Below are 16,395 nucleotides of genomic sequence, written 5' to 3'. Positions count from 1 at the left end.
ATAGCAAGGAGAGCAAAGTTCCAAAACATTTCTGCAAAGCCACAGGGAGATTGTCTCCTTACCTTGCAGTGACACTGCCCGTTGGTTTTATTACAGTCTGGGTCAAATCCCTTGGCCACCTCACAGTTGCAGGGCCCACACGTCGGATTCCCCCACCAGCCCTTGGGACACTGTTGATCCATCCTGCAGGGAGGGAAAAGTCAGATGGATACCTGATGTTATGTATCCAGGGCCTCGTCTTATTATTGAAGTGATATTTATTATTATTATTATTTATTAGACTTATATACCGCCCGACTAGCAATAGCTCTCTGGGCGGTGAACACAAAGAATACAATAAAATACACAATATAATACAATAAGAACATATAAAATAAGAACAATCTAAAATCAATACAACAAATATGAAAATCAGGTTAATTTAAATTAAAATGCTTTGGAAAAGAGGAAGGTTTTAACCTGGCGCCGAAAGGATATCAGTGTTGGCGCCAGGCGCACCTCCTCGGGGAGACTGTTCCACAGTTCGGGGGCCACCACTGAGAAGGCCCTAGATCTTGTCACCACCCTCCGGGCCTCTTTATGAGTCGGAACCCGGAGGAGGGCCTTCGTAGCAGAACGTAGTGTACGGGCCGGTTCGTATAGGGAGAGGCGTTCCAACAGGTATCGTGGTCCCGTGCCATATAAGGCTTTATAGGTTAATACCAACACTTTGAATCTGGCCCGGAAGCATATTGGTAGCCAGTGCAAGCGAGCCAGAACAGGTGTTATGTGCTCGGACCGCTTGGTCCTTGTTAGCAATCTGGCAGCTGCATTTTGCACTAGCTGTAGCTTCCGAACTGTCTTCAAAGGCAGCCCTACGTAGAGCGCATTGCAGTAATCCAAACGCGAGGTTACCAGAGCATGTACTACTGATATAAGGTCCTCCTTACTCAGATAGGGACGTAACTGGGCTACCAACCGAAGTTGGTAGAACGCATTCCGTGCCACCGAGGCTACTTGAGCCTCAAGTGAAAGGGAAGAGTCCAGAACGACTCCCAAGCTACGAACCCGCTCCTTTAGGGGGAGTGTAACCCCATCCAGGATAGGGTATGAATCCACCATCCGATCAGAGAACCATCCACCAACAGCATCTCAGTCTTGTCAGGATTGAGCCTCAGTTTGTTAGCTCTCATCCAGTCCATTGTCGCAGCCAGGCAACGGTTCAGCACATCAATAGCCTCACCTGAAGAAGATGAAAAGGAGAAGTAGAGCTGCGTGTCATCAGCATACTGATGACAACGCACTCCAAAACTCCTGATGACCGCACCCAACGGCTTCATGTAGATGTTAAAAAGCATGGGAGACAAGACCGACCCCTGCGGAACTCCACAATGGAGAGCCCACGGTGTCGAGCAATGTTCCCCAAGCACTACCTTCTGGAAACGACCCGCCAAGTAGGAGCGGAACCACTGCCAAGCAGTACCTCCGACTCCCAACTCTGCGAGCCTCTCCAGAAGGATACCATGGTCGATGGTATCAAAAGCCGCTGAGAGATCAAGGAGAATCAACAGAGTTACACTCCCTCTGTCCCTCTCCCGACATAGGTCATCATACAGGGCGACCAAGGCCGTCTCAGTGCCAAAACCAGGCCTAAAACCCGATTGAAATGGATCTAGATAATCAGTTTCATCCAATAGCGCCTGGAGCTGGCTAGCAATCACTCGTTCCAAGACCTTGCCTAGGAATGGAACATTTGCTACTGGTCTGTAGCTGTTGAAATTTTCTGGGTCCAAGGAAGGTTTTTTCAGAAGTGGTCTCACCACCGATAGAGAGTGGAAATACAATAGCAAGATATGTAGCTGGTTTTGATATTCTACTGGTTTAGTTTTTAATTGCCGCGGGGTGTTCTTCTTTTGTTTTGAATTTTTAAGTTGTTTTGAGTATAATATTCCAAATAAAAATGATAATGCATTTTTGTAATATATATTTTTAGGGAAATTTATCCCCCGCCATTCAAGCCACATTTCAATAAAAGGAAGCAAAAGTATTCATACATTCAGAGTGAGGGCCAGAATGCACTGGCTTCACTCACAGTGGGCATTGTGATGTCTTGTAGCCAAATCTGATTCACTATTCCTGAAGAACATGATCTAGTTGTTGTTTTTAAGTGATACAGCAGCAGATTGGGGGAAATAATGGAAGCAATCAAGAATTCATCGGCACCCAAAAGTCCTACCAAAAAGCACTACTTTTACCTCAAAAAACAAAGTACCCAAACATTTGCAGCCTAATAGCAGCACAGCATATACTGTTTGCTCCATGTCTCTGGGCCAGCAGAAGCTGGGAAAATGGCCTGGTCAGCAACAGAAAGTGGCATGGAAAGCAACCCCAAGGGATGACTTTCAGCAACTCCACATGCAGCATTTCTCATTCAGGTGCGTGTGTGTCGGTGGGGGGTGTCACATCAATGCTCAGTCTATGAATATGCTCAGTATTTGAGTTATATGAGGATCACATGTCCATACTTTTTTCATGGTTATTTACATTTTGATCAACACCTACCTCCTCATTCCTTCTCATTATATGAAACCAGGTGTGGCTGACCTGTGGCCCTACAGATATTGTTGGACTCCTACTCCCATCAGCTCCAGTCAGCATGGCCAATAGTCAGGGATAATGGGAGTTGTAGTCCAGCAACATCTGGAGAGCCAAAGGTTAGCCACCCCTATGCTAAGCAAATTGCCCTAGAGAGATAAGCATTCCAAGAGCATTTACCCATTCTTGACTGTGACATTTGGGCAAGAAGGAACCAAACAATGATAAGATGCAAGGGGAAGTCTGCCTATTGTGGCATGTCACTGTGTGACTTTATCATGCTAGCTTTGCACAGTGAAAATACTGTCTGGATGGCACACCGTGAAATGTGGAGGAAGCTGATATTTATTAGTGCTTCAGTGAACCTCTGAGAATTAAGGTCTGTTCTTCCATGGTGGATACTAGTTTTCAGTATGTGTTCCCAATATCAGGTCTGCACAACATGTGATCTACTAAGGGCTTATCCAAATGGAGCGGGATAATCCACGGTTTCCATATTCGGTTTGTCATCTGATAGTCCTCACTTTGCCTTTTAGTTCGCTCTTTCCCAATTTAAAAAAAACATGCTTTTTTGCACCCGCACCCGCAGCGGTAAGACCCCTACATTCTCTTTGCTTTTTCCAAGCTCCGCCTCTAAAACCTCCCCCTATCAACCAATTGGTCAGCAAAAAAATGACGTATGCTCCTCTCCCCCTTTGCAACGAAGCACAATATGGCTGTAAAGGAGTTCTCGCGGCAGAAGGAAAGGGAGAAGGAGGGGGGTGGTCGGTTTCAGCCTGCCTCCGGAAACTTTGTCAATTTCATTCTACTCGCTGGGGTTTTTGCTTCAAATCATTTTGCCATGGGAAGGAAAGGGAGAAGGAGGGGGGTTGACACGTTTCTTGCTTTTTTGGAGAAATAAGTGCAGTTGCCAGCGTGTGTATCTCCTTAAATATCCATAAAGGCAGAAAAGCATACATTCGTTTAAGCATAATATCGCAAATACAAACAAGAAAGGGACTGCTGGTCGGTTTCATGCCTGCCTCCGGAAAGCTTTGTCAATTTCATTCTACTGGCTGGGGTTTTTGTTTCAAATCATTTTGCGGGAGAAGGAAAGGGAGAAGGAGGGGGGAGGGACACGTTTCTTGCATTTTTTGAGAAATAAGTGCAATTGCCAGCGTATTGCATCCGCGGAATTGCATCCTCCCTCCTGAAGGCACAGCGGATGATTCCCGATTTTAAACAGCAAATCGCATTTTTGCTGGTATTGCAAGGAACGGATTTAACCCACGAAAATGCGTAACAGAATAATGAACACACATAGTGGGTGTGTCACACATTTTGCAGTCATCTGGATGAGACCTAAGTGGAACACAGCACCAGCCATATTTGGCAGTCTTAGGCTTTGATCACCTTCCTCTTTTTTCTGTCTTCTCCAGATTACAAAAATGGGGGGTGGGGTTTAGTGGGTCACATATTGTACAGGCCTGCCGTTTGGGAATGGGCCACAGCTCAGTAGTAGAGCACATGCTTTGCATGCAAAAGGTCTTAGGTTCAATCCCTGGCATCTAAAGCTGAATCCTGATAAAACTGAAGTACTGCTTGTGGGAGACAAGGGAAGGTTGGGAAACATCGACCTGATACTTAATGGGGTAAGATTACCCCTGAAAGACCAGGTCCGCAGTCTTGGGGTGATCCTTGACTCCGGGCTGACTATGGAGGCCCAGGTTTCATCGGTGTGCCGAGCAGCTTGGGGTCAATTGCGTCTCATACGAAGGTTGCAACCCTACCTTCCTGTACATCAGCTCCCACTCGTAGTACACGCTCTGGTCACCTCTCGTTTAGATTACTGCAATATGCTCTACGTGGGGTTACCCTTGAAAACAGTCCGGAAATTACAGCTGGTACAAAATACGGCGGCTCGTTTACTTACGAATAGCCGCCGTTATGATCATATTACTCCAGTGCTCTACAATCTACACTGGCTTTCAGTTGCTTTCCGGGCTCAATTCAAGGTGTTGGTATTAACCTTTAAAGCCCTGTACGGTGTCGGCCCAGTATATCTGATGGAGCGCCTCCACCGTCACAAATTGAGCCGCCCTACAAGATCTGCCACCCAGGGCCTTCTCTCAGTCCCACCAACTAAAGTGGTTAGGTTGGTGAGGACTCGAGAGAGAGCTTTTTCTGTGGCGGCCCCCTCGATCTGGAACTCCCTCCCAATAGATCTTCGTCATGCCCCTTCCCTAGATATATTTCACCGGGGTCTGAAGACTTGGCTTTTTAATCAGGCCTTCGCAACCTTTGAGACCTCTAAGGCGAATCAGCCTTGAACTAAAATGTTGATAAATCTATCATACTGTAAACTTTGTATTGTACTGTACTGACTATATTTATTATTGTATTTTATTGTGTTTTATTGTTCGCTGCCTAGAGTGGCCATTGGCCAGATAGGCGGCTTATAAATTAAAGTTTATTATTTATTATTATTATTATTATCTCCAAGAAGGGCTAGGAAGAACCGTGGAGAGCTGCTGCCAATCACTGCTGACAATACTGAGTTAGATGGACCAATGGTCTGATTCAATATAAGGCAGCATCCTGCATCCCATCTGACATTGGAATGCTCAGATTACCTCACTGTGAATATACTATGTCAAAAGTAATCTGGGATTGAAAACAGGAGTCTGATTTCACTATGTTTCTTCTCAGTGGCCTATCTGTTAATGACTGGAGAGGCCCAGAGTAGAGAAGGCTATATGAACAGGGAAAGAGGATTTCTTAGTCAGGCCCATAGGATGATCAAAAGCACAGGAACAGTCTTGGATCTCACCTGTGCTCACAGTATTGGATCTCACCTGTGCTCACAGTATTGCCCAAAGTGATTCTCTCCACATTCACAGACATAGCCATGGGGAGCTCCTGGCTTCCGACGACACACTGACTTGTTCTTGCAGGGGTTCAAATTACAGGCATCAATGCAGTTCCCACCATAGTAACCTGAAAGGACAGAGATACAACAGCTTTGCAAAAACACCTATGTACATCTTCAGAGCCTCCTATAAGAAAATGCGTTGAAAGTGAAGTAATTTTTTAATGGAACTCAGAGAGTTTACATACTATAGTATGAATTCGCTTTCCTCCCACCCGATATTAAAATCCTGTACCAAAGAAAGCCAAAGGCTATGATCTGAATACATTATGCAAAATATGAGGATTGTGCAAATCTGCTTGATTTACATAGATTTGGTCAAAAAGTTTGGCTTATTTGATCACTGAATTGGGAGGATAATTTTTTTTCTCACAATGACAGGGCAGCTTGTGGAACTCTGGTCAAGTGAAGAATTTTGGAAGACAACAAGCGAAAGGGACCCACATGGGGCACAATTCGAACCAGCATGGGATGCTGCCTCCTAGCCCTTCATTTTCTATAATCCCTGGTAAATTTCTGTTAGGACTCCAAATCTGGAAACTATGGCCAAATTAAAAATATTGGTGCTTGCAAACGAAGCTTTACTTTTATCTGCTGCTTTGTAAAGAGATTTTTGACGTTAGTTTAGGCAGAGGCAATGTTTTTGCTTTGCTGAGGGCATGAAATGACTCAAAACCATTTAAATCCCAGGGATCCAGCTATTTGTTGAGATGCCTTAATGTATCATCTACTGTGGACCCTGGAGCTGGGGGGGTGTCGTCTTCTTGACATCCTCCCAGGAGGCTTGGTAATACACAAGACAGCTTTCTATGTTGTGGCTCCCCAACTGTGGAACACCCTAACCATGGTAGCTCAGACAGATCCTGATGGATTTATGCTGTCAAGCAGGAACATCTCATATTCTTATTTCAGTCCTACAAAATGTAGTGATGGCCACCAAACGGGATGGCATTGAAAGAGGATTAGACAAATTCATAGAGGATAAGACTATCAATGGCTACTTGCCATGATGTCTGTGTTCTACCTCAACTGTCAGATGCACTACCAGTTTCTGGGAATCACAAGTGGGGAGAGGTCTGTTGCTCTCAGGTTCTGCCTGAGGGCTTCCCATGAGCAACTGGTTGGCCGCTGTGAGAAGAAGCCTACTTGGAAATGTAGCCTGATCCAGTAAGGCTCTTCCTATGTTGTTATTCTCCCAGGCATTTGGGGTGAATCATTGAGGCCACTTTCTTTTTTAAGTATGTTAGGCTGTTTTGTAATCTGATTAAGTTTTAATGATTGCTTTAACTGATGTATACTTTTGTAACTGTTGTTTCTTTTAGGATATTTTGTAAACTGTCCTGGGGCCATTATAAGTGATGATGGGTAGTCTACAAATCTCAGTAATATATAGGGATGGGGAAGAATATCAGTTAAATTGGACTTGGCACTGGATCCCAGCCAAGTTTGCTAGTTCGCCATCCTTTCAGACCAGCACCGATATCTTGCAGTGAGCTGTGGCTGCATGGATTTTTGCATCCACGGCCACAAGTGAATCGGCAAGATTTTTTCCCGAACTTTCCCCCTTATTGTACATAATTATTTTTACGTAGCTTACGTGGATTATCACAGTGTTGCATATGGTTTTTTGGGGAAAACGTGTAATTACTTGCGTAAGTTACATGAATGATCACGGTGTTTTACATGATTTTTTGGGGGGGAATGCATCATTACTTGCTTATGTGAATGATCGTAGTGTTCCACATGGTTTTTTGGCGGTGGGAAAAACATTGCATAATTTTTAGGTAGCTTATGTGAATTTACATAATACAAAAAATATTGGCTATATATGTCTTCAGTGTTAATTGTCAAATAATCCTGCAATGTCATGTTTTTCAAACAGAGCATCCTGAATCTTCTCCAACCACCCTCTTGCATGTGAAACATTATGATGAGACTGACCAATGTACCCGCCCCTCCCTGCCCCCACCCCACTTTCATTGCTGCTGTCCTGAGCTAACCAAGGTCTCTCTCTCTCTCTCTCTCTCTCCCCCTCTCTGTGTTAAATGTGTGACTCTGACTGACAGTCTCTTGTATAGTGCAGTCCACTGCCACCACTGCCATCTGCCTGCCTGCACTTCTCCCACACTCTCTCCCACACTCTCAGAATGTGTTTTTTTAACTTTCTATTGCAATTTGCCGCCCCTCATGAGACCCTTGTTGATGTTCAATCATTGGTGCAGCTCCTGGTGTCCTATCTAAGTGTGAGACTTTTTAAATAATTTAAATAAACCAGGAATTCGTTGCTGCTTTAAACCAAATCATAAAGCAGCAGCCATGAGCAATCAATAATTTCCCAAGAGTTCATCAATCCACTCATAACTGTCAAAGTTCAATGCGTTCTGGTAGTCTACTCTAGCCTTTTTCTTTCCAACTCCACTTTACTTCTTTTCTCTCTCTGGCAGCCAAATTGCCTCACTGCAACAATCAAAGGGAAGCATTGGCAGGATGATGAGATGAAGGCGTTCTTAACCATTTTAAAGGCGGACAGGTGGGCAGCTGTACTGCTGCTAACGAAAGGTTCTGGGAGGAAGTCAGAATTTCAGTGTGGAACCTTGATTATGATGCATGTATGTATTGGGGAGCTTGTGCGTGAATAGTACACACAAATACCCTGATGGGCCTGCAGAAGAAGGAATGGCAATATACAAAAAAGAAAAAAAAAAGGAAAAGGATGGGAAGAGCGAAAAATGGGGGGGGTTACAAATCAAATGGGAAAGAACAGAAACAGAATTGCAGCCTTGTCCATTTCCTACCTGGCTGGCATACGCAAAAGTAGCTTTGCCACTTGTCCTGACACAAACTGTTGGCGGGACAAGGGTTGGAGTCACAAGGGTTGGGCACACTACATCCTGTCTCCACGTTCAAAGCGCTGCTGGGCTTGGTTAATGCAGTCCCCGTGGCTGTGTCACCTAGGCGTACTCCCTGAAAACAAAGTGAAATTTCATTTTATTTATTTCTTATATTTATATGCCATCTTTTCCTCCAAGGAGCTCAAGGTGGTATACTTGATTCTCCCCTCCTCAGTTTATCCTCACAACTAGAAATGGGAAGGCCTGGGAAAAACTGGAAAATTTTGGGGGGAAACATGTTTTTTTTAAAAAAATCTGAATTTTTCCATTTCCCCCCTGAGAAAATGAAAACAAAAAAACCAGCAACCCCCCCCCCCGAATTTTCCAGTTTTTTTTTTTCCTGGACCTTCATATTTCTACCTACAACCATGTTGTGAGGTAAATTAGGCAGACAGACAGGGACTGGCCCAAGGTCACTCAGTGAGCTTCATGGCTGAGTGGGAATTCAAACGCATGTCTACCAGGTCATAGTCCAACACTCTAGCCATTGCACAACACCGGCTCTCACATTGACATCAACAGAAGGACACTGCACATCTAGGTTTTCCACCAAAAGTATGGGTGTTTAATGAAAAGAATTTGAGTTTAATCCAAATCCAGCTTTATAATAGCGTCCTTAAAAATCTATCTTTTATGCTGCCACTTTTTCAGGTTCTCTTTAGAAGGGCAAATGTGTAATGCACCATTTGGCCTACCTCTCCAGTGGTAGCAACTGTTCTGAAAAATTAGCCAGTAGCATTTGCCAAGCTTTCTTGTTGTTTTCTCTTCCCTAAAGCTCTTATTACCAATGGCACCGTGCCTCTCCCTAGCTGTCCTGAAGAAATGCACCCACATCTCTACTCACAGAGAGTGGCAGCTCCTGCAAAGGAAGAATCTGTGACTTGGGTCACATCCCCATGCCATACATTTAAACATTCTTATACCCCTTTTACAGTCATGGCTTCCCCTAAAGATCCTAGTTTGTACAGTTAACAAACTGTAGTTTGTTAATGGTGCTGACCTCACAGAGGTACAATTCCCTGCACCCAAACTACAGTTCCCAAGATTCTCCATGACAGTTAAAGTGGTATAAGAGTGCTTTAAATGTATGGTGTGGATGTGACCATGATTTCTACAGCAGCACCTGGCTTCGTGTTTTGTTTTAATTTCCCATTTGTGAATACTACCCATCTCTGAATCAAAATATGGATGGACAGAGAAAGCTTGGCATTTGGTCATTTTCTGGAACTTACCTGGATGCAGCCCTCCAAACCATGATGGACTTTACCCGACTCTAAGATTCCCCCAACATGGAGATGCTTCACCTTCAGACCATGTAGCTCATTTCCAACAACAACAGTGTCCTGAGAAAAGAAACCCAACCAAAATCAATTTCATGCTGGAAGAGTCTCTACAGCAGCCTTTCCCAACCAGTGTGCCTCCAGATGTTGTTGGACCACAACTCCCATCAGCTTCCAATGGTCAGGAAAGATGGGAATTGTGGTCCAACAACATCTGGAGGCACACTGGTTGGGAAAGGCTGCTCTATAGGTTCAAAAAAGAAACTCTTGGCTACAAGACAGGAAGAGTCCATTAGTATTGATCATAGAGAGCAGGTGGGAAGAACCTTTGGCCTTCCAGATGTTGCTGAAATACAACTCCCATCATTCTTGGCCATTGGCTATGCTTGCTGGGGCTGATGGGAGTTGCAGTTCAGCAACATTTGAAGGGCCAAAAGTTGTCCCCACTCCTGATGCAGGGAGAGACAAAGAGAATTAGGTGACAGGGTAAGGTTGCAGTTGAAAAAAGACTGAGGGGGGGGAAAGAAAGTGGATTCACAAAGAGGGCCAGCCCTAATGTGGATCATTTGTCCTATGGTATATAAGGTGCCCCCATCTTCACAGCTCACCTGGTAGAATCCGAAATCCAAGTTGAGGGTGATTATGAAACGTGTATCTCGGCCACTGCGAACATCCTGTAGCTGTAGCTGGAGGTCATGCCAAGTCCCATCATTCAGTTGCATTTGATCCAGGAGGAGTTTGGTTTTGCGGCCAGAACCCCTGTTCACCATGAAGGACAGCAGGCCAGAGTCCAGCTAAAGACAGGGCAAAGGCAGAATAGAGCAAGTTCTACCCAGTGGAGCAAGGCCCAAGAAAGCTCAGGCTAGCTTCACATCTTTATACAGTAGGCAACATTCCAGCCATGCAAACTTCAGAGGTTTCTACAGGCACCCCTTTCCATACCCCATCCAGGCAATATCACAGTTTAAGGACACATTCCATCCAGACAAAAGCACTTGTGGAGTCTACAGAGCATGGCCGGCAAGAGATGTGGCCTAGGGAAAGTTCTGAGGGTCAGAAAGAGAAGCCTGGAGGGTTGCATTCAGCCCCTGGGCCTGAGGTTCCACAGCCCTAGGTGAGATGATCTTGCCTGTCCCTTCAACCTTCATAGTGTATTCATTACATTTAGAATGATAACATCTCACAACATTTGGCAGCAGCACATGGCAGTAGATGAGAGATTTGTGGCACCTGTAAATAGTACCTGGCAGAGTATGGTGGTGTGCTGGCCAGCATGTGCCTGAAGTAACACTCCATTCAGTTGGCGTGTCCGGAATGCCAGGCCCATATACCAGGGAGTGGAGATCTTCACTTCATTCTTGAAGTCCCAGAAAAGGATGCTGTTGCCATGGAAATGGTGAGGATGATGCATAACTGGGGGGGAAGCATAAAAGATGCTGGAGTTCAGAACAGTATGGAGGAGGAGGAGGATGGAGGATGTCCAGGAGCCCCTCTTGCTTCCTTCGCTAGAATCTCTCCACCTTCACTTCAGAGACTTTTGTGACATTAAGGAAAGCCCCCTGGATTGGGCCTGGAAGTGGGTTTGGCGGTTTAATCTCACTTAAAATGCTGAGGACTGGACACACTGTGCAGTAGGAGCTCAGCTGTAGGAAGGCAAGCAACTTGACCAGATGACCACTCTGGCAGAACTGGGCCAAATACTTGAGAACTGCAGACTTAGCAGATTCTACAGACATGGAAACATTTGAGGGATTTTTGAACTATATGTTTTGTACATCGATACAGATACCCAAGGGGAAAAAACATGCATACTATGTTAATTAAAAACACAAGTTCGTTGGGGAAGGGCTCATTGGTAGATCATCTGCTTTGCATGTAGAAAGTCCCAAGTTCAATCCCTGGCATCTTCGGGTAGGGCTTGGAGAGAACATGGTCTGAAATCCTGGAGAATCCTGACAGTCAGTGTAGACAACACTGAGCTAGACGGATTAATGGTCTGACTCAGTATAAGGCAGACAACATGCTTAAAAATTATGCCTGATTCTTTCCTGGCCCCCATCACAAGCATTTTAAAGGGAAAAGTCATAATTTAGATTGGGATGGGATCGGTTCAAAAGCATTCCATCAACCTAACAGACCGGTATTGAATCAAGTTCATCCTTTGTCCACTAATTGCTGCTTTTACTGATCTATTTTCCCCCTCCCAAAAATATTTATATTAACATCAATATTTTTAAAGGAATTATCAATAATTTTAAAGGAAATATCAATATTTTGAAAAGAAATATCAATAAATGAAAGGAAATATTGATAACTTTTTTTCTTTGTATAGATATTCTAGAGACAGATTTCAAAAATAGTCACAGAAAATTGCTACATAAAAATCTAATCCACGACAACAGAGAACAAGTGAATTAATGGACAATTTGGCAGCAATCCAAACTGGGAGGAATTTTAGCACAGCCCTAGATTTAGATATTGATATGCCCTTGATAATGATGGTGCTTTGACTTTGAATACAAAATGTATCCTAACAGACTCCCCTGAAAACTGAAGGGACTGGTGAGCCCTGTCAGGGTTCGAGGCTCAAATCTCAAACAAAGGCCCTTATAAGCAGTTCTTGACAAGGCAGAATTCTTGTCCTATCCAAAGATTCCTCTCAGGGTTAACTCTAAAGTATGGACACAGATAGAAACCTTGAAAGTTGCCTTACAGTGAGTCAGACTACAGTAGGGCCCTGCTTTTCGGTGGCCCGCTTTTTGGCATTCTGCTAATACGGCGGCTTTCAATTAGAGTAAGGCCCCACTCATAAGGCACTTGTTCTGCCTTTACGGCGTTTTTTGGGCGTCGGGCACCATTTTATTGATGGAGTTCCACTTTTCAGCGGGTTTTGCTTTTAGGTGGGGGTCTGGAATGTAACCTGCCATATGAGTGGGGCCCTACTGCATTGTATGTAGTGACTGGCGGCGGCTGTCCCGGGTTTCAGGCAGGGAACATTTCTAGCCCTACCTAGAGATGCCAGGGATTGAACCTGGGACCTTCTGCATGCCAAGCAGCTGCCTTACCACTGAGCCATGTCCCTTTAAGCAGTTCACAACCTAGAGTTCTTCCTAGAGTGCAAGCAGTTGAAGTTTTTAATAACCTCTGTATACATCATTCTTACTGCAGAAGCATTTAGAAGCTTTCACTAAGGAGAGAAAGACCAGCTGCTCTACTCATGAAACACACCTAGGAAATGCATAATCCAAAGCAACCAGTCACACACAGCTTAAAGCCATTCTTCAGACACCCTTCCTGGCCCATTTCCAAAAGCACAGCCAGACTACAGTTCCTTAACAATTCAACCACTGGTACTCTCAATTTTGCTTTAAGTCCCTGGGGAGCTCACCTCATCTTCCAGCAGAACCTTCTCAAGGTCAACATGTTGCACTTCACTTAGGCTATCTCTCCTGGCTTCTGCTCCCATGACAGTCCAGACCACCCCTTCCACATGACCCCCTGGTCATTTCAGCCCCCTCCACATTACACTCACCATGCCTGCAGTCCTTGCCTCCAAAGCCTACTGGGCACTCGCAGGTAAAGGAAGACCACCCTACCATGCAGGTCCCACCATTCTTGCAAGGGTTGGAATCACAGAAGGAGTGTTTGGCATGGCAACCTGAGGACATTGCAGATGAACAGCACAGATGGAGTCAAAGGAGCAAACTATTACTAGAAATAGCTTCTACCTTGATTTCAACTCCCAATTTTCCTAAACTATAGAAACAGGTCTCAATACTCAAGGCAGGAACGTCTCCAGATGCCATTGTTTCCCTCATTCATGACCCTCAAATATCACCTTTCTTCCCAGTGTCTGGAAGTTGCAGTGGACACCAAGAATGGCCCTCCACATCTCACCTTTCCAGAGACCTGAGGTCCAGGCTGGCAATGTGTTTCTGGCTTGGCACAAGAAGTTTGCAGGTCCCAAGAAATCCACAGTGGGAAAGACTGCTTTGGGGTGGTGAGCAAGGGACACAGAGCCTTTCGCCATTAGGTGAGTAGTTTGGGTCTGGCCCATGTCTTGCCTCAGCAATGCAAAAGCATAGCTGCCCATATTAGTAGAACCACTGTAGCTTCAGCCAAATGGTCATGCACTTTTGTTAGGGCAAATGAGCATAGAGGACTGAACTTCTCTTATTCCAGGAGTCTTGCCAGAGCTACAAAAGAGAGGGCCAGCAGGTACTTGTGCAGCTTATGGTATAATTAAAAGAATGGCCTAGAAAGCCATTCCATACATTCTCTGATTCCCTAAACCACCAAGCCAGCAACAGCCAAGCTCATGGCAATACTGCAACAGAAGGAAAGGAGGATCTGGGAGAGGAATGAGCTACAGCTTGAAAGAGCCATCCATGGTTCAGCGGCTGACATTACCTGTGGAGGTACCATTGTTTGCAATGTAGGAAGCCAGGTCAATGCGTTTACTGTCAATGTATAGATCTCTCATGCACCCCACAAACTCCCTGTGCTCCACTGGAAAGTTCTCAGGCAGATTGGGAACCCCTCCAAGGAGCAAAGGCCCGGTGAGGTCCAGCGATCTGGAGGAAGAAAAGGTCCATAAATGGTATTTGCTGGAATTTCTCTGCAACAGTGTTTCAAGCCCAAGGAACAGTGCAGGGGTCAGATTTCTGGAATGTTACCTTTAAGCTAGGAAAGGGACTAGAATGGGGAAGGTGGCAAGTTTTTTGCTTAATCCACAGCTCAGGGAAATGCAGGAAGCCCCATGCTCAGGCAGTTTGACATTAATGCAGCCATACAATTCAAATAGTCCCCTCAGCCAAGCATGCAGGATTTAGGACAAGCCACTGGCAGCCAGAACTGTGGTGGGACACCAGATCTTCCATGTATCACCACAGATTTCTGAGTTGTAAAAAAATAAAATCTCTCCCATTAACTCACACTCTAATTGATGCTGTTAGATGTTCAGTGTATAGAGTCCTCTAGAATCTTACAATTTTAACAACAAAGTGTATGTAATACTGGCCTACCTTACAGGATCGTTGTAAGCATTACTGAGATAGCATACCATTACTTCTTTGAACATTCAAAGCCTGCTATATAAACCACTTAGAAGCCTGTTTTGGCATTAAGTGGCACATATAAACAAACATGCATAAGCTGTCATGAGTGTCCATATTACAGAATAGCTACCACCCACAGTTTTACCTTTTATCTCCACTTCATATACATGAACTAACTGATGGGAAACCCTCCAGATTTTCACTGAACTAACCACCCAGATTTTGTATATTACAAGGTTGTTAAAGGATGGTAACGGTAAAGCAATTTGTGTTAAATGACCTTAGACATTCTGAGGAAGACCCCTGTAGTAGGGAATTTCTTGGTTTGTTAATGAAACTCACCTATAAAAACTTCACACACCCTCCATTCCAGTCCTCTGAACAGCAAGTGTTAGCATCTAAGTGCCAATTCAGATCATGGTTATAGCACAGTTACTTGGGACCAATGTCCGACTCTCTCTCTCACACACACACACTCTCACTCACTCACTCTCACTCTCACACACTCACACTCTCACACACTCACACACTCACACACTCACACTCTCTCACACTCACACTCTCTCACACTCACACTCACACTCACACTCACACACTCACACTCTCTCTCTCTCTCTCTCCCTCTCTCTCTCTCTCTCTCTCTCTCTCACACACACACACACACACACACACACGGATCAGCAATACAAAATCCCAACCAAGGAAAATCCTTTAAATGAAGTTAGATTTGTATAGAGTCTTGGACAGAGTCATAAACAGACACCCCAATGTTAAGCTGCATGTTGTCATTTTGGAAGAAGTATCCAACCTATTCTCATATCCCATGCCCTTGCATTTATTTTAATTATTATATCCAGCTCTTCTTCTGAGGAGTGGCTTGCACATGGTGTGTATATATTTTAGGGCAGCATCTTCCAAAATAAGGTGGACATGCCCCTAGTCCAGTATGAGGACTTCTTTGATATGGGGTCTTTCTCCTTTCCCTACCATTCTAGCCTCTCTCTTTCTCTCTCTCTCAATGTGCTTACTATCACCCTTCTCTGCTCCCCTGCCTGGTGTTTCCTTAACCCCAATGCCATTTTCACCCTGTCTTCCTCAACTCCTCACTTTCGTCTCTGAGCCCCTTTTCCGTAGGTGACTTTTGATATGTGACTTAAGCTACTTCCACACCAGACATTAAACAGCCATGACTTCCCCCAAAGAATCCTGGAAAGTGTAGTTTGTGAAGGGTGCTGAGAGTTGTTAGGAGACCATTCTGCCTCTCATAGGGCTCCCAAGAATTCTCTAGGAAGAGGGGCTGACTGTTAAACCACTCTGGCCAATGGAGCTCTGTCAGGGGAATAGGAGTCTCCTAACAACACTCAGAACATTTCACAAGCTATACTTCCTAGGATTCTTTGTGGGAAGCTATGGCTGTTTAATGTGGAATAAATGTTTGGTGTTGATGTGGCCTTAGTAACATTGAACCAGCCACAAGTGAAAGCACACACATGTGGTGGCTGTCATTTTTTCTGCCTGGGTCAAAGCAATGGACTGCTTTTGTGCATCTGGAATGTTCTCCAGCCACTCTCAGTCTTCACATGCAGGCAGGTTCACTGGACCCGACAAGCAGGGTGTCCAGAGGATTTTCCGAGTCTCCTTCTTTTAATTGGTGTTGTTCTAATGGTACTGTTTTACTGTGTATT

General features: G+C 44.7%; 1 protein-coding gene across 1 annotated transcript in view; it reads right to left on the bottom strand.

Moving 5' to 3' along the window:
* The window catches only part of CELSR3 (cadherin EGF LAG seven-pass G-type receptor 3), a 120,307-nt gene that overhangs the window by 42,530 nt on the left and 61,382 nt on the right, over positions 1-16,395 (bottom strand). Inside the window, exons 7-14 of the mRNA XM_061613422.1 lie at positions 14,064-14,227; positions 13,186-13,311; positions 10,897-11,066; positions 10,262-10,447; positions 9,606-9,716; positions 8,278-8,446; positions 5,409-5,550; positions 63-183 (exon numbers count right to left, since the gene is read on the bottom strand). Coding sequence (XP_061469406.1) covers positions 63-183; positions 5,409-5,550; positions 8,278-8,446; positions 9,606-9,716; positions 10,262-10,447; positions 10,897-11,066; positions 13,186-13,311; positions 14,064-14,227 — 1,189 coding nt within the window. The remainder of the gene's footprint in view (positions 1-62; positions 184-5,408; positions 5,551-8,277; positions 8,447-9,605; positions 9,717-10,261; positions 10,448-10,896; positions 11,067-13,185; positions 13,312-14,063; positions 14,228-16,395) is intronic.

The sequence above is a fragment of the Rhineura floridana genome, chromosome 3, assembly GCF_030035675.1.
Source record: "Rhineura floridana isolate rRhiFlo1 chromosome 3, rRhiFlo1.hap2, whole genome shotgun sequence".
In the NCBI taxonomy this organism is placed as follows: Eukaryota; Metazoa; Chordata; class Lepidosauria; order Squamata; family Rhineuridae; genus Rhineura; species Rhineura floridana.
This window is presented reverse-complemented; position numbering and strand designations above follow the sequence as displayed.